The sequence below is a fragment of the Ceratotherium simum genome, chromosome 24 (assembly GCF_057802395.1).
Source record: "Ceratotherium simum simum isolate JZ-2026a chromosome 24, ASM5780239v1, whole genome shotgun sequence".
In the NCBI taxonomy this organism is placed as follows: domain Eukaryota; kingdom Metazoa; phylum Chordata; class Mammalia; order Perissodactyla; family Rhinocerotidae; genus Ceratotherium; species Ceratotherium simum.
Genome location: NC_141923.1, coordinates 15,153,090 through 15,176,907, shown reverse-complemented (window position 1 = coordinate 15,176,907; position 23,818 = coordinate 15,153,090). Strand labels below are relative to the sequence as shown.

General features: G+C 42.3%; 1 protein-coding gene across 2 annotated transcripts in view; it reads left to right on the top strand.

The window, feature by feature from the left end:
• The window catches only part of KCNK13 (potassium two pore domain channel subfamily K member 13), a 107,254-nt gene extending 83,687 nt beyond the window's left edge, over nucleotides 1–23,567 (top strand). Inside the window, exons 1-2 of one of the 2 annotated variants that reach the window (XM_087448063.1) lie at nucleotides 21,052–21,204; nucleotides 21,820–23,567. In XM_087448063.1, coding sequence (XP_087304189.1) covers nucleotides 21,096–21,204; nucleotides 21,820–22,712 — 1,002 coding nt within the window. In that variant the 5' untranslated portion in view covers nucleotides 21,052–21,095 and the 3' untranslated portion in view covers nucleotides 22,713–23,567. Of the gene's footprint in view, nucleotides 1–21,051; nucleotides 21,205–21,819 lie in introns of those variants that run through there. The other variant, XM_004434194.3, reaches the window with a different exon arrangement.
• Nucleotides 23,568–23,818: the final 251 nt, after the last annotated feature.

Below are 23,818 nucleotides of genomic sequence, written 5' to 3'. Positions count from 1 at the left end.
AACATCGATGCAAAAATACTCAACAAAATACTAGCAAATCGCATACAACAATATGTTAAAAAGATTATACACCAGGATCAAGTGGGATTTATTCCATGTATGCAGGGATGGTTTAACATTCACAAATCAATCAACGTGATACACGACATTAATAAAATGAAAAATAAAAATCACATGATCCTCTCAATAGATGCAGAGAAAGCATTTGACAAGATACAGCATCCGTTTATGATAAAAACTCTGAATAAAATGGGTATAGAAGGAAAGTACCTCAACATAATAAAGACCATATATGAGAAACCCCAGCTAATATTATCCTCAATGGTGAAAAACTGAAAGCTATCCCTCTAAGAACAGGAACCAGACAAGGATGCCCACTGTCAGCACTCCTATTTAACATAGTACTGGAAGTCCTAGCCAGAGCAATCAGGCAAGAGAAAAAAATAAACGGGATCCAAATTGGAAAGGAAGAAGTGAAACTGTCACTATTTGCAGATGACATGATTTTATATATGGAAAACCCTAAAGAATCCACCAGAAAACTTTTAGAAGTAATAAACCAATATGGTAAAGTGGCAGGATACAAAATCAACATACAAAATTCAGTTGCATTTCTATACACTAACAATGCAGTAGCAGAAAGAGAAATTAAGAATACCATCCCATTTACAATTGCAACAAAAAGAATAAAATACCTAGGAATAAACTTAACCAAAGAGGTGAAAGATCTGTACACCGAAAATTATAAAACATTGCTGAAAGAAATTGAAGAAGACACAAAGAAATGGAACGATATTCCGTGCTCTTGGATTGGAAGAATTAACATAGTTAAGATGTCCATACTTCCTAAAGCCATCTATAGATTCAATGCAATCCCTATCAAAGTTCCAACAACATTTGTCACAGAAATAGAGCAAAGAATCCTAAAATTTATATGGAACAACAAAAGACCCCGAATAGCTAAAGGAATCCTGAGAAAAAAGAACAAAGCTGGAGGTATCACACTCCCTGATTTCAAAATATACTACAAAGCTATAGTAACCAAAACAGCACGGTACTGACACAAAAACAGACACACACATCAATGGAATAGAATCGAAAGCCCAGAAATAAACCCACACATCTATGGACAGCTAATCTTTGACAAAGGAGCCAAGAACATACAATGGAGAAAAGAAAGTCTCTTCAACAAATGGTGTTGGGAAAACTGGATAGCCACATGCAAAAAAATGAAAGTAGACCCTTACCTTACACCATACACAAAAATTAACTCCAAATGGATTAAAGACTTGAATGTAAGACCTGAAACTATGAAACTTCTAGAAGAAAACATAGGCAGTATGCTCTTCGACATCGGTCTTAGCAACATCTTTTCAAGCACCATGTCTGACCGGGCAAGAGAAACAATAGAAAAAATAAACAAATGGGACTACATCAAACTAAAAAGCTTCTGCACAGCAAAGGAAACCACCAACAAAACGAAAAGACAACCTAACAATTGGGAGAAGATATTTGCAAACCATACATCTGATAAGGGCTTAATCTCCAAAATATATAAAGAACTCATGCATCTCAACAACAAAAAAACTACCAACCCAACTAAAAAATGGGCAAAAGACCTGAACAGACATTTCTCCAAAGAAGATATACAGATGGCCAACAGACACATGAAAAGATGTTCAAAATCATTAACTATCAGGGAAATGCAAATCAAAACTACAATGAGATATCACCTCACGCCTGTCAGAATGGCTATAATTAACAAGACAGGAAACAACATATATTGGAAAGGATGTGGAGAGAAGGGAACTCTCATACACTGCTGGTGGGAGTGCAAACTGGTGCAGCCACTATGGAAAACAGTATGGAGATTCCTCAAAAAAGCAAGGATAGAACTACCATATGATCCAGCTATTCCACTGCTGGGTATTTATCGAAAGAACTTGAAAACACCAATTTGTAAAGGTACATGCACCCTGTGTTCATTGCAGCGTTATTCACAATAGCCAAGACTTGAAAGCAACCTAAGTGCCCATCAAGGGACGAATGGATAAAGAAGATGTGGTATATATTCGCAATGGAATACTACTCAGCCATAAGGAACGATGAAATCCAGCCATTTGTGACAACATGGATGGACATTTCAGGTATTATGCAAAGTGAAATAAGTCAGAGGGAGAAGGTCAAATACCATATGATTTCCTTCATTAAGTAGTAGATAATAACAACAATAAACAAACACATAGAGACAGAGATTGGATTGGTGGTTACCAGAGGGGAAGGGGGGAGAGAGGAGGGCGAAAGGGATAATTGGGCACATGTGTGTGGTGCTGGGTTGTGATTGGTATTTGGATGGTGAACATGATGTAATCTATGCAGAAATAGAAGTATAATGATGTACACCTGAAATTTATACAATGTTATAAACCAATGTTACTGCAATAAAAAAAAAAGTTAAGCACTGGAATTGGAACACCTACTTGAGATAAGTAAATCAAATGATTTTTTCCCCTTTAAATGAGGGTAAAGTCAGAAATAATGATGGCATGTATTCCAACTGTCATACTAGCTAAATGTTTGTGAGGAGGAAAGGAGCTTGAAAAGCGTAAAACACAGAGCTAAATGCCCCCACGACTCAATGTATCTCTCAAGAAATGAAATTTGTAAAATTCCTGTTCGGGAGCTGATGTATTCCGATTTCCATGAGGCTGATTTTTGTTACCTTCTGAGTACAAAAATTACTGTGATTTGTAGTAATGTAAATGATCTAAGGAATCCTGATTTGTCATACCCCAGTTTTCAGCTTTTACGGTTAGGCTAGCAGTCATTTATTTTTGACTTGTAAACTACTTATTGCTGAAGAGTCCTGAAATGCCCCCCACTTCGGAAGTTACCTGGAAAATAGTTTCATCTTCACTATGTATGATATCATAATCTTTTGTCAGAGATCCTTTTCTGTTAACAAAATTAGACAGGAATAATAACCCTAACAATAGCAAATTCCAAAAATATGTCTAACTTCAGGGAAGACTCATAACTTCTTGGTCTGCAACAGTACTTGCTGCAGAACAACAGCTCAGGCGTCCAGGAGAAATACTATTTCCCTTCAGCCTCCTTGGTGCTTTATGAAATGCTTTAAATCAGCCTGTGACATCTTTGTAGTAGAGAAATGTTACAGAGGGAAATTTTTCTCAGGTAGACTGTAGATTAACCTGCCTTGCCTGTCGAAGGAGAGCCCTGGATACCCATGGTGAGCTCCCCCCAGAATCCTGGGATGATAGAGTATACAGAATGAATTCAGATTCATGCTTTGTACACCCGAATCACAGAATATTGGAATTTGACAGTCCTTAGAATTCATTTAGGCCACCCTACCCTCATTTTCCCAAGGAGACAGCCAGAATAAGTTGTGATCATCACACACTTAGGTTGTTTATAGTCTGGACCACAACCCAGGCCCCTAACTAGCTAGCTATGTGATTTCGAGCAAGTTTTTTTGTTTGTTTTTTACTTTTTGCTGAGGAAGATTGGCTCTGAGCTAACATCTGTCCCCATCTTCCTCCATTTTGTATGTGGGATGCCACCACAGCATGGCTTGATGAGCGGTGTGTCAGTCTGCGCCCAGGATTCAAACCCGCAAACCCCGGGCTGCCGAAGTGGAGCACGCGAACCTAACCACTACGCCTCAGGGCCAGCCCCTCGAGCAAGTTTTTTAACCTCTGTGTACTTCAGCTTTCTCATGTGTAAGAGGGGGAAATAATATTCCTACTCCACAAGGTTGGCATGAGGATTGAAGAAGTAATTTCGTGTAAAGCATTAGCACAGAGCCTGGCTCAGAGTGAGTGCTCCGTACGTGTAAACTGCTGTCGTAATTATCATCCTCATATGACACTATTCTGCCTGCCTCAAGGAGCTGGAATAGACAGTCAAATGCTAAAGACCCAGAGAGCTTTAGCACTCATAGAGGACTCATGAACTAGTAGATCATAGAACAAAGGAGGAATTCCTAAAATCAATCTATTTCCATTGTTTTTCTCACTGTATAATTGCGAATAAAGAGTGCAGTTATCAACTTCCTAAAAGCAGACAGTTATTGCCAGTCCTCTTTTGGTTTATTAAATCACTGAGCAATCCTGTCTTGAATGGAAAACTCTAGAACGGAGATTCTCCAGCTCTAGAATAATCATTGTTATCCAGTGACGAACTGGCCTCAGCCCCAGAGATGTTGATCCAGTAGATGAGGTTCCGAGTCTGCATCTAAACAAGCTTCTCAGGTAGTTCTGGTACCAGTGGTTCAGGTACGACAGTCAGGAAGCACTGCCTAGAACATGGAATCCGGGCCCATTCCTTCAGCAGGGTGGGCCGCCACACCAGCAGGTGCTCAGCAAATGCCCGTGCAGAAAGCCCAGTCAGAACCAGTGCCCACCCAGCCCTCAGTCACACTCCCACATCTCCATGCTCCCCCCTCTCCCCCTACAATAATCCAGAACCTCATTTTACAAAAATAAACTGTGAACAGCACCCCCCTGGTTCCCATTCCAGAAGGTGGATTGGCTGGGAAGTACCACTTCTCTTCATTTCCTTTGTCACCATAGGTAATGTAGGGAGTAGAAAGTCCGTGAATACTTTGGAAGTTGTCTCAATCCAAAGGAAAAGAGGGGTGGCTGCCATCATGTCTGCAGCTGTCACGGCCCCACAGTTAACCCAGAGCTTCTGAAGATAGCTCATTTTGATATAATGTACTATCTGAAGTGTTTTCTGCCTCATATATTAATACACAAAAGAAGTGGGCTGGCCCCATGGCTTAGAGGTTAAGTGCGCGCGCTCTGCTGCTGGCGGCCCGGGTTCAGATCCCGGGCGTGCACTGACGCCCCGCTTCTCCGGCCATGCTGAGGCCGCGTCCCACATACAGCAACTAGAAGGATGTGCAGCTATGACATACAACTATCTACTGGGGCTTTGGGGGGAAAAAAAAAGGAGGAGGATTGGCAATAGATGTTAGCTCAAAGCCAGTCTTCCTCAGCAGAAAAAATATATATATACAAAAGAAGTTAGGATTGTCTTTGCCTCTAGGACCCTGGAGGTTCCTGCACTGGGCTTTGGTGGGGAGATTGGGGCCCTACTTTAGAATCTTCCCCAGGCAGACATGACTTTTGCTGCCTTCCACAAACCACCCCTCCCGCCCCCTGTGCTCTGACCCCAGCTAATGGTGTTTCCTTGAATGGGGTCTGTGGTCCTTGTATCAGAATCGCTATGGATATTGGTTTAAAATTCATGGTGTCTGGCCCCATTCGACCTCCTGAATCAGAATCTCTAGGGGTGAGGCCTGGAAATCTCCAGTTTTTAACAAGCTCCTCAGGGAGTTTCCACGTGCACTGAAGTTCACTTCTGTCCCAGGTGACCTTAGTGTTCTTCTATCTTACTCACTTCTCAGTTACCTTTTATATCGTGAATAAAGGTGCAATCAGAACATCCATCCTCCCTGAAGCCAGACAGAGTTTTCCATCCATTTTTTATGTCATCTGCAGGTGACCCAGAAAAGGAGTTGATTTGATAAACAACCTGGTGTAGGTTTTCTTCCTGTGTGTTATTTCCAGCACTTTCTCTCCAGGACCAGGTTTGATGCTCCTGGAGGCAGAAACTATCTTCTAATCACCCCACTCTGCCCCTGTTCTTAGCACAGTGTTTGGAACACGGTAAATACTGAAATGTTGCCTCATTTGACTGTCACGTCCACACTTGCCTTCCAGCGGCTCTCTCTTCAACGTCTAGAAATGATTCCAGAGAAAGTAAATTTTGATTGTGAACACTTCACCCTCATATTTCAAACCTTTATCTTGAAGCATTTTCTTTAGAAGATTCAGAAAACTCGATCCACGCTTCTGATAGCCTGTGAGGTACCGATGACCTTCCCACCTCTTCATGTGGGGTGCACGCCTCTCCCCCCACACCTCCTTGCACACGCATCCTGAGGTACTTACTTGTCGCGGTTTCTCATTACCTCAGTTTCTTTTAAGGGACCCCCATCACCACTCTGGCATTCCCAAAAGTGATTTTTAAAAAATGACTGACATGCTGTCCTTTCTTTCTCTGAAGGAACAGGGTCCAGTCTCCTAGACATTCACTATAAGGAGCTAAGGAATGGAAATTGTTCATTTCCTACAGAATGTGTCAACATCTATAGCTTCCAATCATTGGGTTCAAACCCTAGTTTGTCAAATTTAAATCCTGAGAGAGTGTTAACATGAGTGTTTTCTGGTGATGTTATGTTGTCTGAGTGGTCATTTACCATACAACACTTCAGTATAAACAGATAAGTGTATGTTTGTATAAGTTAATTTCACTTTATACCCTGGAGTTAGTTAGCCATCAATGGAAGTGTCTATTCTGGAATCCATTATCAAGAGGCAGCTATTAAGCACTATAAATATTGTTATCAAAATATACACCATAGGGTGTATTGGCTAGCATAAGAAATGCTGGAAATAATTCTCTGTCAGAGAAATGAGTGCTGTGCAAGATATGCGATTTGCCAAACAGATTGCGTGGAACCCAACACCCTTGAGTGAACGAGGCAGTAAATTCACCAAGCAAAGCTGGAACCCTTCAAGGCAGCATTGAAGGTCTGGAGCTTTGTTGTTTCAATGTCAATTAGAAGCCATTAAGAAAGAAAGGAATGGGCAAAATAATCGCACAGGTTATAAAGAGGATGCCCAAATGACCACGAAACATAAAAAAAGATGCTCAACTTTATTAGACATCAAGGAAATGCTAATGAAAACCACTGTGTACCCATCAGAGTGGTTAAAATGAATATTGGCAAGAATGTGAAGGAACTGGAACTCTCAGACATTGAGGGGGGCAGGGTAAATTGGTACATCCACTTTGCTGAACATGTGCTTATCCTTTGAGTCATCAGTTCCACTCCTAAGTGTATGTATCCAAGAGAAATGTGTACATATGTTCATCAAAAGACATGTGCCAGAATGTTTGTAGAAACACTATCCATAATAGCCCCAAACTGGAAAAGACCCAAATATGTATCAACAATAGAATGCCCTCTTCATCCCACCCCTCCAGTGCCCTCAGCTGGTACCTGTTCCTTACTATCAAACAGATTCAACAACTTGCTCGATTTACAAGTAAATTTCCATTAAATTCCAAATCCCTTGCAGACCTCCTCTTGAAGCTCTTTTAAGTCCCTTACACTGAATTATCAATGAAGATGGAAGGAGGAGCTGGAGGGGTGGGGAAACAGAGGGGAGAAGATGCCTGTTGAAAAAATTGCAATCCCAGAGAGAAGACATCTCATTATCCAGTGCTATGTAGCAAACCTTTCCAAATTAGTGGCTTAAACAACAACCGTGGACATTTCTCACAATTCTGTGGATCTGCTGGGCTCAGCTGGTGTTTCTTTGGGTCCATGAGATATCAGCTGGTATAACTCATGCAACTGTGTTCAGCTGGAAGCTTGACTGGGGCTGGAATGTCCAAGATGGCTTCACTCAGTATCCGGGGAGGCTGGAATGGCTGGGGAGGGCTGGGCCTTGCACTCCAACTGAGTGGTCACACTTCTTGCACGGCGGCTCAGGAGTCCAAAGAGAGAAAGACGAAACTGACAGCCTTCTACTCTCTAAGCCTTCAACTGGTACAGCGTCACTTCCCCCGCATTCTATTGGTCAGAGCAAGTCTCAAGGTCACTCAAGATTCAAGGGGAAGGGAAATGGGCTTCACCTCTTAATGGGAGGAACAGCGAGTGTTTACAGGGATGGGCGCAATTTGCTCAAAATCATCTTTGGAAACTGTTTACCCTAGGCAACAAGAGTAAAGGAGGGCAGTCTGGATGGGTAACCTGGATTCAGACCAAGCCTCCACTCCTTATGAAGATTACCTGGCTTATCAGTGTCTCACTTTCCCCACCTGTAATGTGAAAAGCTTGGAATAGAAGGCTGCGAATTTCCTCTCAGCTCTAACAGTGTGGTTCTGTAAATCTGAGTAAATACAGAGTCCTGGTGAGAACCCTGAGTGTACTTTCCACTGACCCTCTGAGTCTTCTATCATTAAGAACCCCCTCACCATCCCCCACATCCTCCTAAGAATAATCCATGGCTTCTGTTCTTGCCTCCTTTTTCCATCCTAATTGGAATTGGAGGGTCTTTTAAAAAACACCCTCCGAATTCATATGTAGTCTCATCATACACAAAGAGGCTTAAAATTTCCAAATCAAAAAGATTACGAAAAAGTAAATACAAGTCAAGCTTTGATTTCTCAGTGTATTGAGAAGAATGAATCAAGAGGGATGCTTCGATGAAATCCAGCCATTTGTGACAACGTGGATGGACATTGAGGGTATAATGCAAAGTGAAATAAGTCAGAGGGAGAAGGTCAAATACCGTATGATTTCCTTCATTAAGTAGTAGATAATAACAACAATAAACAAACACATAGGGACAGAGATTGGATTGGTGGTTACCAGAGGGAAAGGGGGGAGGGAGGAGGGTGAAAGGGCTAATTCAGTACATGTGTGTGGTGATGGGTTGTAATTAGTATTTTGGTGGTGAACATGATGTAATCTATACAGAAATAGAAGTACAATGATGTACACCTGAAATTTTTACAATGTCATAAACCAATGTTACTGCAATAAACAAAAAATTAAAAAAAAGAGAGAGAGAAAAAAAAAAAAAGAGGGATGCTGCTTCTGGGCAGGTGTTTGCCTGCAATCTGAGGAAACCTTCCAGAATATTTTAACATATTTTTCTTTGTTTAAAAATAATGATATGAAACATTAGGATAAAATTAAGTCACCCATCTTATTACCACACTGAAATTGAGAGTGATTAAGAATTTTTATTTTAACCTGATTAAGAATTTTGTCTCTTTCCCTTTATGTTGTTTTTTCTGTGTATGTTGGTGGCAGACATCATCAGTTCTGGAGTCCATCTCTTCCCCCAGGGGCTCAGGTTATCCCTGACCAGTCTAAATCTAAATCCATTCCTCCAGTAGATAGTTCGTTAGAGAAGTGGACATGTGACTTGGTTTTGATTAATGATATATAATGGGAATTTTGCAAGGGGGTTTCTAGAAAGGATTATCTGCTCATATAAAGACAGGAACACATTTTCTGGCCCTGGACACTGGAGTGTGAGGAGGTGATGCGTGAAGCTGTTGGCATGCGGGGAACTAGCCGACATGATAATGGGTCCAGAGCTGGAAAGGTGAAATGGTGTTGGCTTATAGATGATGTTCTAAAGCCACCCAGTTAACCATCCCTGGAGCTGCCTTATCTCTAAACTTCATGTTCTGTGAGTTAATACATCCCCTTCCTCTTTAAGCCACCTCTGTTTATGAGTTGCTGTTAACTGGCATCAAAAACATCTTAACTGCTATGATATATATTGCTGCATAAATATATTTTATAAAGTTTATTTCTTCACCCAACAAATATTTAATGAGGATGCCCCATGGGCCAGGCTTGAGTCATTCTGCAGACACACTTTGGCTCTGCTTTTTCCCATTTAACATTTTCTCCAGTCAGTAGGAACTCTCTGTACATATCATTTTAATGGCTTCATTTTAATGGCTACTTTATTTTGTCATTTCCCTATTACATGACATTTAGATTGTTGAGCGTTTTCATTATTAAAAGTAAAGACATGGTGAGCATCAATGTACAATATTAGTCACATTTCTGATAATTTGGGGGATATATTCTTAAAAACAAAAAAAAACAGAGAAAAAGATGTAAATATTTTTAAGGTATTTGATACATATTCCCAAATTGCTTTCTATTTGTGCCAATTTATATGTCCCCATGCAGTGTTTAAGATTTGCCTCTGTGTCCAAGGGCACTCTCATAATATACGTTTTGTGGTTTTTTTTCAAAGCTTTCTAGAAAAAAATCTGATTGAATTCTATACACGTTTACTCAACAAATAAATGGCATAAAAAATGGGAGGGAAGACTGTTAATGAATAAAAGAGATTTAAAAGATATAATGCATGGACCTTATTAGGATCCTGAGTCATACAGATGATTGGTAAAAAGATATTTTTGAGAAATTTGAATATGGACTGGGCATTATTTGGTGTTAAGGAGTTTGTTAGTTGTGATAATGGCCTAGTGGTTGTGTTAGGAAAATAAAGTCCTTGTCAGTTACAGATGCATCATTATAAATGGATGAAATGGCATGCTGTCTGGGATTTATTGAAAATACTCCAGCAAATCAAGGGAGTGAGGTGGGATAGGAGAAACATGGTTGGCAAAATGTTGACATTTGCTGAAACTGAGAAGTGAAGGTTTATTATAGTATTCTCTCTACCTGTGTGTACATTTGAAAAAATATCATAATGCAAAGATTTTAAATTTTTTACCTTGATTAATTGTTAAAAGAATATGTAGTTGACAGCATTTACAGAAAAGGCTGGGAGACTGCAGGCCTGCTCTCTTTTCGTGGTTTCAGTGAAGGGCTCCACTGGGGTTGACTGGGACACTGGCAGTCCCTGGTTGCTTCATTCCTGGCCTCAGGGACACTAGGGAGCCTAGTTTGGTCCCAGGAGCACCCCTAGGGGTTATGGTCACATTAAAACAGATCTCAAATGGTTCAAGGGAACTAGACCGAAGTAGAACACCAGGCGAGCTTCCTTGGCCTCCAAACCAAACTCGTGTCCCCTTGGTCCCCAATCAGCTAGCTCATCTGATCCTAGACTCAGGTTAAACACAAATCAGTTGACCTCAGACATGAAGCATAGGGAACAAATTGTGTATTGAAATACACCACCTCTGACAATCAGTTTCATTTGTGTGCCTGTGAAATACAGGGAGACCGAAATGCATGGGGTGTAAGAGGTTTTTAAACTGATTTAGTTACGTCACTTGTTGGAAGAAGAACAAATACATTCAGAAATGTGTGTTTTAATAAGTGAAGATTGTAAAATTTCAGCTTCTGAATGTAGCCAATCCCCTGATTTTGGTACCAGATTTGGTGGCCATTGTGATCTGGGTGTCTGTGTAAAGCATGGAACTATAGATGCTTGTTTTATTTCCCTCCCTCAATTCTACTTATGATGTATACAGCTGACAGTGGCTTGCACTCATTTAGAATAGTCAGGTGGAAAGAGCTCAGGCCTGGGAAACAAGACAAATCTAGGTTCTAATTCCGGCTTTACACCTTTAGGCAAGTTACTTAGCTTCTGTATTCTTCTTTTTCTCATTGGTCAAATGGGGCTAGTAGACTAGTAATTGATACCCAGGTCCCCAGCAGCGGGAGGAGGCTGTGATACCTGGCAAAGGGCAGACTATTTTTTTTTTTTTTTGGTGAGGAAGATTAGCCCTGAGCTAACATCCGATGCCAATCCTCCTCTTTTTGCTGAGGAAGACTGGCCCTGGGCTAACATCTGTGCCCATCTTCCTCTACTTTATATGGGACGCCGCCACAGCATGGCTTGACAAGCGGTGCGTCAGAGCACGCCCAGGATCCGAACCCAAAAACCCTGGGCCGCCGAAATGGAGCGCTTGAACTTAACTGCTCCACCACCAGGCAGACTTTTGACAATGCCTGTGTCCTTTCCCTCCACGAAGGGGGACTCTGATGCTTATTATTCTCAATCCAAGGCATCCTTAATGCTCAGTATTTTGTGGCTCAAAAAAGGGGAGGTTTTCTATGAAAAAACCTGCATTGTTAGCTTACACACCTTTAAGCTCTGAGAGTAGGAAACACTATGGAAACCCTCTAACTGCAAACATTAGGGGGCTGTCCCCACTGCTTCCATGAACACCACACTTGAGCCATTTTCTGTTATTTTTGCTGATTGAAAAAGGGGCAGTGATCAATCAAATACAGTAGGTAATCAAAAGTCGTGGATTATCCTTTCTCTAATAAAATCTTATTTAAAACCAAATTAACAGGGGCCGGCCCGGTGGCTTAGTGGTTAAGTGCCCGCGCTCTGCTACTGGCGGCCCGGGTTCGGATCCCGGGCGTGCACCAACGCACCACTTCTCCGGCCATGCTGAGGCCATGTCCCACATACAGCAACTAGAAGGATGTGCAGCTATGACATACAACTATCTACTGGGGCTTTGGGGGGAAAATAAATAAATAAATAAATAAACAAGTAAAGATTCGATACTGAATTCTCTCTAACTCTCAGTTATTTAAAAAAAACAAAAAAAACAAATTAACAAGATAGCATCCAGAAATTTTAAATCCCTGGAATATGTCACAAAATCACTAGAAGCCTCATTCCTTGGAAAAATCAGCTTATCAAACTCGTCAGCTGGCTTCACCTATATGTGCCCAAGTCACTCCTCCCAAGTGAGGCTGGACTGGGGACCCAGAAGCCAGGATGACTCCATCATGGTTTATTTTGGCTCTTGACTCACTCTGACGTGTTTTGTAGATAGGAGTTTGTCTGTCCCAGCCTGGATGCTGGGCTCCTTGAGGTCAACGACCTTGTCCGTTCATCGTTGCGTGGCCCAAACACCTACTGCAGGCCCGTGAACTTAAAGGTGCTTAATAAATTATTGCAGTTACCTGTGGCTGAGAGCTACTCCTAACAACTCCTACTGCTCTGCTTTCTAGGAATAAAATAAATCAAGTCTTCCCTGGGATCAGAAAGGAAGATTTTGGAAAAGAAAACATTTGCCTGTTTGAATCTTGTGCTACAGAAGAAAATTCTCTTCTGAGTCTGGACAAGTGGCTCCTCTCCCCTCCCACACACACACCCCTCTTGTTATTCCTTATGATTTCCTCATTTTCAATGATTTTATCCAGTTTCTGGAATATAGTCTGGTCAGTAAACAGCCCCAGATAAGTGTTTGTCCTTTTTTCTGCATGTTGCCTCAGGTCTGTTTGCAATGAGCAGCAATAGTCCTCTGGTCTTACAACTTTGGGGGAGGGGTTCCAGCTTTCATTCTCCTAACTTCGCAGTGGGGAAACATTGGCAAGCTTTATTGGTTCCAGAAATTCACTGAGCCAGAGGAGGTACCCCAACGTCCTTAAATAATTGAGAACTAATACCTCAACACCTCGGTTACTCTTCGGTGTTCTTTGGATTGGGGAGAAAAAGACATTGCTCTCAGCTCAGTCATTAAACTCAATAAGACTTTTCTTAATTCTCCACTTCTTCAACCCCCTCATTTCAACTTGAGCCTGGGGATAATAATAAAGATACTAACAAGAGAAAACACAGCAAAGACAAAGTATTTATTTACGTGGTGAAGATATCTAATAAACGAAACCTCTACTGCCAAGAGTGGCTGAAGTCCTTTAGTTTTGAAAACAAAAGTTCCCAGAGAAGAAATGATGGTGTGATTTTCTCTCTACCATTAAAGGCCGTAACTAACTCCCAGTGGAATTATTCCCCGTCCCTCGCTCCTTCCTTACCAAATCATCCTGTCCATTCCACTCCATCCCACCCAGCTGAAAAGGTAAATTCAATATCTTCCTCCAGTCTCTTGGTTCTAGGCTGTTAATTTCCTACCCTAATGCAGATCCTTGTGTGCTGAGAAAGGAAAACTGAATTTAATTGGAAAACTAAATGGTAACATGATATGCACATCTAGGTATTTGGGAAAGGTGGCCCCTTAGCTCTACCTTAGGAGAGCAGATCAGACTCCCAGGAGCCCACAGACCACGAGGTCTGATCTGACCACTTCCCAGGGTGCACTGGGAGGCAGCCACGGGCTGAGCTGTGGCAACAAGGAAAAGTGTTGGCTTGGAGACAAGCAGGGTGTTCTCAGGAAAGAAGATAGTGGGTGAGTCCTTGAGTTCCCAATGATGGGGCCCAAGTTAGGAAACTGAACTTGATAATAAAGCAAGAATGGAAACAGGAAGGTTTGATTTGAATAAGAAACTGAACCCAGGGAGGCATGCTCAGTGCTTATTTTTGAATAGTGTTTGTATTCAGAGTGACTTTGATGCCCATCCCATCAAACAGATCAGACTTCTCACAGTTACTGAGTCATTTGCGTGGAAGGAGCCCGTGTCCCTCAGGGTGGGCTGACCCTCAGGGCCCCTCAGTGAGAAATACTGAATGTATCAGTGCTCTCTTGCTCTCTTTTCTATTTCTCATTTTTCTTAGTGACGTCCATTGTCCTACAGCTGGTATTCTTAGTAGCCTGTCTGTGTGCATGGGTAGAAAGGTCAAGAAGGTGGAAATTGTGAACAGCAAGAGGCAAAGGCAAGAGAGACCTTTTATATTTTATCAGACTATAACAACACCACCTCAGTTTTCACTCCCAAAGCATAAGAATTTTGTTTAAAAGATGGGAAAGGGCCGGCCCTGTGGCTTGGTGGTTAAGTGCGCGCGCTGCGATGCTGGCGGCCCGGGTTCGGATCCCGGGTGCGCATCGAGGCACCACTTCTCCGTTCATCCTGAGGCCGAGTCCCACATACAGCAACTAGAAGGATGTGCAGCTACGACACACAACTATCCACTGGGGATTTGGGGGGAAAAAATAAAAATAAATAAAATCTTTAAAAAAAGATGGGAAAGACTTGAGCAAATTTCTCATTTCTGCATATACTGGCATATGCTGTTTCTCTGCCTGGAACAGCCCCAACACACACACACACACACACTGTTGCTTGCCTAACTCCTCTTTAGCTTTCAGCTCACCCTGCTTAGTATTCCCAGAACCCCAAGTCTGAGATGGGTTCCCCTCTTAGCAGCTCCCATAAGACCCTGTACCTCCTCCAGCACAACACTTATCACACAATATAGCAATCACCTCACTAGACTAGAGGTCTGTGAGGGCAGGGAGTAGATCTGTCCTTTCTGCAGTTCTATCCCCAGTTCCTGGAGGGGCACTCAATAAGTGTTTATAGAATAAATGAATTCCAATGAGTCTGTATAAGCCTTTTCTTTGGATGAGCCTGTGTTTATCTGTCTGAACAATGTCTGTTGAGTATGGTTGTTCAGGTTGTGTACTGAACAAGGACATCTAGCAGAGTCAGGAGGGGAGGCTGGAATCCAGCCTACATTCTCATCACCAAGCCATTTTTCGCTGTCTGTATCCACTAGGAGGAAGAGGTACCTTTTTCTGATTTGCACTATGGCACCATATGGGCTTTCAGCAGCACAGCTCTGAACAACACTTAGTGTCTTCAAAAGGAAGTGAGAATTCTCCCTCTCATTCCTAGAAAGGCTAGGACTGAGTGCTTTTATGAAACTATTTCTTTTTTTTTTTTTGTCCCTATGTGTTTGTTTATTGTTATTATCTACTACTTAATGAAGGAAATCATACGGTATTTGACCTTCTCCCTCTGACTTATTTCACTTTGCATTATACCCTCAATGTCCATCCATGTTGTCACAAATGGCTGGATTTCATCGTTTCTTATGGCTGAGTAGTATTCCATTGTGTATATATACCACATCTTCTTTATCCATTCATCCCTTGATGGGCACTTAGGTTGCTTCCAAGTCTTGGCTATTGTGAATAACGCTGCAATGAACACAGGGGTGCATGTACCTTTACAAATTGGTGTTTTCAAGTTCTTTGGATAAATACCCAACAGTGGAATAGCTGGATCATATGGTAGTTCTATCCTTGCTTTTTTGAGGAATCTCCATACTGTTTTCCATAGTGGCTGCACCAGTTTGCACTCCCACCAGCAGTGTATGAGAGTTCCCTTCTCTCCACATCCTCTCCAACACATGTTGTGTCCTGTCTTGTTAATTATAGCCATTCTGACGGGCGTGAGGTGATATCTCATTGTAGTTTTGATTTGCATTTCCCTGATAGTTAGTGATTTTGAACATCTTTTCATGTGTCTGTTGGCCATCTGTATATCTTCTTTGGAGAAATGTCTGTTCAGGTCTTTTGCCCATTTTTTAGTTGGGTTGGTAGTTTTTTTGTTGTTGAGATGCATGAGTTCTTTATATATTTTGGAGATTAAGCCCTTATCAGATGTATGGTTTGCAAATATCTTCTCCCAATTGTTAGGTTGTCTTTTCGTTTTGTTGATGGTTTCCTTTGCTGTGCAGAAGCTTTTTAGTTTGATGTAGTCCCATTTGTTTATTTTTTCTATTGTTTCTCTTACCCGGTCAGATGTGGTGTTTGAAAAGATGTTGCTAAGACCGATGTCGAAGAGCATACTGCCTATGTTTTCTTCTAGAAGTTTCATAGTTTCAGGTCTTACATTCAAGTCTTTAATCCATTTGGAGTTAATTTTTGTGTATGGTGTAAGGTAAGGGTCTACTTTCATTTTTTTGCATGTGGCTATCCAGTTTTCCCAACACCATTTGTTGAAGAGACTTTCTTTTCCCCATTGTATGTTCTTGGCTCCTTTGTCAAAGATTAGCTGTCCATAGATGTGTGGGTTTATTTCTGGGCTTTCGATTCTATTCCATTGATCTGTGTGTCTGTTTTTGTGCCAGTACCATGCTGTTTTGGTTACTATAGCTTTGTAGTATATTTTGAAATCAGGGAGTGTGATACCTCCAGCTTTGTTCTTTTTTCTCAGGATTCCTTTAGCTATTCGGGGTCTTTTGTTGTTCCATATAAATTTTAGGACTCTTTGTTCTATTTCTGTGAAAAATGTTGTTGGAACTTTGATAGGGATTGCATTGAATCTATAGATGGCTTTAGGAAGTATGGACATCTTAACTATGTTAATTCTTCCAATCCAAGAGCACGGAATATCTTTCCATTTCTTTGTGTCTTCTTCAATTTCTTTCAGAAATGGTTTATAGTTTTCGGTGTACAGATCTTTCACCTCTTTAGTTAAGTTTATTCCTAGGTATTTTATTCTTTTTGTTGCAATTGTAAATGGGATGGTATTCTTAATTTCTCTTTCTGCTACTTCTTTGTTAGTGTACAGAAATGCAACTGATTTTTGTATGTTGATTTTGTATCCTGCAACTTTACCATATTGGTTTATTACTTCTAAAAGTTTTCTGGTGGATTCTTTAGGGTTTTCCATATATAAAATCATGTCATCTGCAAATAGTGACAGTTTCACTTCTTCCTTTCCAGTTTGGATCCCTTTTATTTCTTTCTTCTTGCCTGATTGCTCTGGCTAGGACTTCCAATACTATGTTAAATAGGAGTGGTGACAGTGGGCATCCTTGTCTGGTTCCTGTTCTTAGAGGGATAGCTTTCAGTTTTTCACCATTGAGGATGATATTAGCTGTGGCTTTCTCATATACGGTCTTTATTATGTTGAGGTACTTTCCTTCTATACCCATTTTATTCAGAGTTTTTATCATAAATGGATGCTGTATCTTGTCAAATGCTTTCTCTGAATCTATTGAGATGATCATGTGATTTTTGTTCTTCATTTTATTAGTGTGGTGTATTACGTTGATTGATTTGCGAATGTTAAACCATCCCTGCATCCCTGGAATAAATCCCACTTGATCATGGTGTATAATCTTTTTAACGTATTGTTGTATGCGATTTGCTAGTATTTTGTTGAGGATTTTCGCATCGATGTTCATCAGTGATATTGGCCTGTAATTTTCTTTTTTTGTGTTGTCCTTGTCTGGTTTTGGTATCAGGGTAATGTCAGCTTCGTAGAATGAGTTAGCTTCCCCCCCTCCTCAATTTTTTGGAAGAGTTTGAGAAGGATAGGTATTAAGTCTTCTTTGAATGTTTGGTAGAATTCACCAGGGAAGCCGTCTGGTCCTGGACTTTTATTTTTGGGGAGGTTTTTGATTACTGTTTCGATCTCCCTACTGGTGATTGGTCTATTCAAATTCTCTACTTCTTCTTGATCCAGTTTTGGAAGGTTGTATGATTCTAAGAATTTATCCATTTCTTCCAGATTGTCGAATTGGTTGGCATATAGCTTTTCATAGTATTCTCTTATAATCTTTTGTATTTCTGAGGTGTCTGTTGTAACCTCTCCTCTTTCATTTCTGATTTTACTTATTTGTGCCTTCTCTCTTTTTTTCTTGGTGAGTCTAGCTAAAGGTTTGTCAATTTTGTTGATCTTTTCAAAGAACCAGCTCTTGGTTTTATTAATTTTTTCTATTGTTTTTTTGGTCTCTATTTCATCAATTTCTGCTCTGATTTTTATTATTTCCCTTCTTCTACTGATTTTGGGCTTTGTTTGTCTTCTTTTTCCAGTTCCTTTAGATGCATTGTTAGATTGTTTATTTGAGATTTTTCTTTTTTGTTGAGATAGGCCTGTATCGCCATAAACTTCCCTCTTAGAACCGCTTTTGCTGTATCCCATAAATTCCGGCATGTCGTATTTTCATTTTCATTTGTCTCCAGGTATTTTTTGATTTCTTCTTTGATTTCTTCGTTAACCCAGTCGTTGTTCAGTAGCATTTTGTTTAATCTCCATGTATTTGTGGCTTTTCTGATTTTCTTCCTATAGTTGATTTCTAGTTTCATACCGTTGTGGTCAGAAAAGATGCTTGGTATTATTTCAATCTTCTTAAATTTATGGAGACTTGTTTTGTGGCCTAATATGTGATCAATCCTGGAGAATGTTCCATGTGCATTTGAAAAGAACGTGTATTCTTCGGGTTTTGGATGGAATGCTCTGTCTATATCTACTAGGTCCATCTGTTCTAGTGTGTCGTTTAAGGCCACTGTTTCCTTATTGATCTTCTGTTTGGATGATCTATCCGTTGGTGTAAGTGGAGTGTTAAAGTCCCCTACTATTATTGTGTTACTGTCTATTTCTGTTTTTATGTCTGTTAATAATTGCTTTATATATTTAGGTGCACCTACATTGGGTGCATAGATATTTACAAGTGTTATATCCTCTTGTTGGATTGTTCCCTTGATCATTATGTAATGCCCTTCTTTGTCTCTTTTTACAATTTTTGTTTTAAAGTCTATTTTGTCTGATATGAGTACTGCTACCCCAGCTTTCTTTTCATTGCCATTTGCATGGAGTATCTTTTTCCATCCCTTCACTTTCAGTTTGTGAGTGTCTTTAGGTCTGAAGTGTGTCTCTTGTATGCAGCATATATGTGGGTCTTGTTTTTTTATCCAGTCAGCCACCCTATGCCTTTTAATTGGAGCATTTAGTCCATTGACGTTTAAAGTAGCTATTGATAAGTATGTACTTACTGCCATTTTTTAACTTTTTTTTTTTTTCCTCAGTGTTGTAGTAGTCCTTCTCTGTTCCTTACTTCTTCTATACAGAATTGATGGTCACTTTAGTTTGACCTCTGTCTGAAAGCTGTACTCTTTAACTCCCCTCCTCCCTCCTTTTATGTTTTTGATATCATATCTAGCCTCTTTTTTGTGCATTTGTATCCATTACCTTCTAATCATGGAAATAGATAATTTTTCCTATTTGTGGTCTTCTCTTTTCCCCTTAAATCAGTCCCTTTAACATTTCTTGTAGCACTGGTTTCTTGGTGGCAAACTCCTTTAATTTTTGCTTATCTGGGAAAATTTTGATCTCTCCTTCCATTTTGAATGATAACCTTGCTGGGTAGAGTATTCTTGGCTGTAAGTTTTTTCCTTTTAGCACTTTAAATATATCGTGCCATTCTCTTCTAGCCTGTAAGGTTTCTGCTGAGAAGTCAGCTCATAGCCTTATGGGGTTTCCTTTGTATGTAACTTGACATTCTCTTGCGGCTTTTAGGATTCTCTCTTTATCTTTAATTCTGGACATTTTGATTATGATGTGTCTTGGTGTGGGCCTCTTTGGGTTTATCTTGTTTGGGGCTCTCTGTGCTTCCTGTACCTGGATGTCTGTTTCCTTCCTTAGGTTAGGGAAGTTTTCATCTATTATTTCTTGAAATAGATTCTCTGGCCCCTTGTCTCGCTCTTCTCCTTCCGGGACACCTGTAACACGGATGTCAGTGCGCTTGATGTTGTCCCAGAGGTCCCTTAGACTGTCCTCACTCTTTTTAATTCTTTTCTCTTTTACCTGTTCACCTTGGGTAATTTCTTCTAGTCTTTCTTCCAGCTCACAGATCCGTTCTTCTGTATCCTCTACTCTGCTTTTGAGTCCCTCTAATGAATTTTTCATTTCCAGTATTGTATTCTTCATTTCTGATTGGTTCTTTTTTATATCTTCCATTTCTTTGTTGACATTCTCACTGAGTTCATCTATTCTTCTCCCCAGATCAGTGAGCATCCTTAACACTCTTAGTTTGAACTCTCTGTCAGGTAGGTTGCTCATTTCTGTTTCACTTAGTTCCTTTTCTGGGGTTTTGTCCTGTTCCCTTACTTGGAATGTACTCTTTTGCCTCCTCATTTTGCCTCTTTCCCTGTGCTTGTGTCTACGTATTAGGTAGGTCAGCTACGTCTCCTGCTCTTGGATAGGTGACCTTATGTAAGTGATGCCTTAGGAGGTTTCCAGTGTGCTTCCCTCAGTTCTCAATGTTCCAAGGGTGACCCCTATGTGGGCTACGTGTGTCCTTCTATTGTGGCCTGTTAGCTCTCCCTATAGGCTCCCAGGGAGGCTGAGTTATGCTCCTGGCCAGCTGTTGTTATGCTCAGCTGCTTGTAGTTGCTGTGGGCCCTTCAGTCTCTTTATCAGGTGTGGGGAGACCCAGCACAGTTGGCTGTAAGTTCTAATACCACATTTGTGTTGCAGTATTTCTTTTAACTGAGTAGGCCCCCAGCGTGGCAGGTTGTTAGGCTCAGGGCCTTACAATTGCTGTAAGCCTTTAGCCTGTTAGGTCTCTTGTTAGCTCTCTGAGGATTGCAGCTGGGTGGGGCTGGCCTCAGGCACAGGAGCACCCAATTGTTTCAGGCTTTGGAAGGTGGGGCAAACCTCCTATGTGGGTCTTTGAGAAGCACAAGTCTTCTGCAGCTGACAAGCCCTGTTGCCCACAGGTCCACACACACAGTCAACACAGTCCTGCCCGGTGTGAGCGCCCTGACCCCCAAGCGGACCCAGTCTCTCCACGGCGGGAGCCCCACACACTCCACCACCACCCCACACTCTCCACCCGCTCCTTGTGCACACCCTGCCCCACTCAAGTCGGCTCAGTTGCCAGGCTGCAGAGAATCCAGTCACCAATCTATGCAGGCCCACACGTTGCCTGAGGGCTTGTTGTTGGGTGGGGCCAGTCTCTAGGGTGGGCTGCCTGCCCTGGCTGAGCTGGATTAAATCGGTGCTCTAGCGGGTGGAGCAGACCCTGGGCTAGCAGGCCTAGGGGAGAATTCCAATGGCGTCTGTGTCAGCACGCTCACACCAGGCCACAACAATGGCCGCCGCCAATGTCCCAGTCCCTGGGAGGTCTCACCCCTCACCGAGATGCACTCAGGGCCTATTAGGTGAGTCTCTTTTCACCCCAGCACTGTGCACCTTTCTTTCTGGTGATTTTAGGATGCTTTCTGGAATGGGTGAGTTTGTGCACGGGCCCTTTAAGAGCCAGTTTTAGTTTCTTTGTGAACCGGGTTTTCTGGGGGTGCTCCCCAATGCTTTAGTAGCAGGCACAGTCAGATATTATGCCACTGGTGTCGATTGTGCTGGGTCCACAAAATGCCCACAGCGGGGGCGCTCCCCGGCTCAGGACCCCGCGCCTCCAGGGAGGCTGCGTACCTGTGAGCTGCTCCCGGCGGCCGTGAAGCTGGCGGCTTGTGAAGGCGGCGTTTTCCTCTCCAGAAGGGAGTCTCTGCCTCTTCCACCTCAGTTAGGATTGTCCGTTGTTGCAGGAGTTCCTCTCATCCAGTTTTCAGTTCTGTCTCAGGGGTAATTTTTCCACGAGTAGTTGTAAATTGGCTGTGTCTGCGGGAGGAGGTGAGTTCAGAGTCTGCCTACGCCGCCATCTTGACTCCGCCTCCTCGAAACTATTTCTTTAGGTCCTTTGCCCGCCATCAACACTGAGACCTTGACCCCATTCATAGCAAAGACCTCCCTCACTCTCCTCTGATTTTTGTCTCCTGCAGGGTTTGGGATGACCACTCCAGCGACAGTAGGAGGAAAAATCTTTCTGATCTTTTATGGCCTCATTGGGTGCGCAAGTACCATCTTGTTCTTCAACCTGTTCCTGGAGCGCCTGATCACCGTCATCGCCTACATCATGAAATCATGCCACCAGCAGCAGCTCCGGAGACGAGGGGCCCTGCCCCCAGAGAGCCTGAAGAACCCAGGGAAGTTGGAGGTGGATAGCTTGGCTGGCTGGAAGCCCTCCGTGTACTACGTCATGCTGATCCTGTGCGTGGCCTCCCTGCTCATCTCCTGCTGTGCGTCAGCCATGTACACCTCCGTCGAAGGGTGGAGCTACTTCGACTCGCTCTACTTCTGCTTTGTAGCTTTCAGCACCATTGGCTTTGGGGACCTCGTCAGCAGCCAGAACGCCCAGTACGATAGCCAAGGCCTCTACCGCTTCGCCAACTTTGTCTTCATCCTCATGGGCGTCTGCTGCATTTACTCCTTGTTCAATGTCATCTCCATCCTCATCAAACAGTCCGTGAACTGGATCCTGAGGAAAATAGGTGGCGGGTGCTGCCAACAATGCCAAAGAAATCTCTTGCGGTCACGGAGGAACGTGGTGATGCCGGGCAATGTCCAGACACGGTGCAACATCTCCATAGAAACGGATGGGGTGATGGAGAGTGACGTGGACGGGCGCCGTCTCTCTGGGGAGATGATCTCCATGAAGGACTTCTTGGCAGCCAACAAAGTCTCGCTGGCCATCCTCCAGAAGCAGCTGTCCGAAACAGCCAACGGCTACCCCCACCAGACCAGCACGGTGTCCCGGGACAATGAATTCTCAGCGGGGGTAGGAGCCTTTGCCATAATGAACAACAGGCTGGCAGAGACCAGTGGGGACAGGTAGGAGCAAGGAGTGGACGCTGGGCGTGGAGGCCTAGGGGAGAATGGACGATGAGGGGACCGTCATCCAGCTCAGCTCTGCACCATGGCTGGGTTCATTCTGGATCTGTTCCTTCTAGCCTCCTCAAGCCCAGCTTTAGAAATCTCATCTTCTTGGCTCCAACGAACAGCCACCTTTCAGGGCTGCGGGAAGATGAGCCTCAATGCCTTTCTCCTTATCTTTATTCTTTAAGTCTAAATTCAGTCTTTTAAAAATGAACCACAAAAGCAGTCTAAGACGTTGCACTGTTTCTTTACTTCCCTTGCTCCAGGGTCTTACCAGCCTAAGGGAAGGAGGGTGTAAGTAAGCCTTGATTTCCTGCTGCTCTGTTCTTCATTTGGAAATAAAAATCCTGAAGATCCTAATTTTCCTCTGGAACTCTGGATGGCTGAATTCACTGCCCCTCCCAGCCCCCTCAAAAAGGGGAGAAAGCGTTTGACAATGTGTCTGGGCTCTGGGCTTCCATCCGAGCAGATTTCTTCATAGTGCCGTGGATACAGAAACCATCTATTCTACTTTTTATACCTGATCCTCTGCTCTTGTTTTTCCTTTCTTTTATTTTTAAGATCTTAATGCTTGGCTAAGGTGTCTGTGGGGCCTCCATGTGGTAAGAAAACTAAATTCAGCTTCAAGCCTTTAAGCTGCAGTGAGATAGTGGGGAGACTCGCTTTTGTAACTAAAGAATGTAGCTTAACATTTTCCCTCCGAGTGGTCACAGATTCCATTTCATTTTTACCAGGGCTTGGGGCCCATTGAGAAGATAATGGCTGACTATTTATTAGAACTGAAAATTTAATAAATCCTCATTTTATTAACTAATATTATGTGAGTGCTCGTTATGAACAGTGGGGGTGGAGGGGAATGCCTAATTAAACAGGCGTTTATTGTGCTCAGAGAAAGGAAACAGGAAATTAACCTTTAGGGATATGAGCATCATCTTGGATTCTTGAATGAAGAAACATTCTAGGCCAGATAATGAAATTTGGCTTTTCTTGTCTAATCTGTTTCGGTTCTGCCTTCTAGGATTGTACCAAGTCTAGTGACATGACCTCCCAAGCAGGGAAAACGTC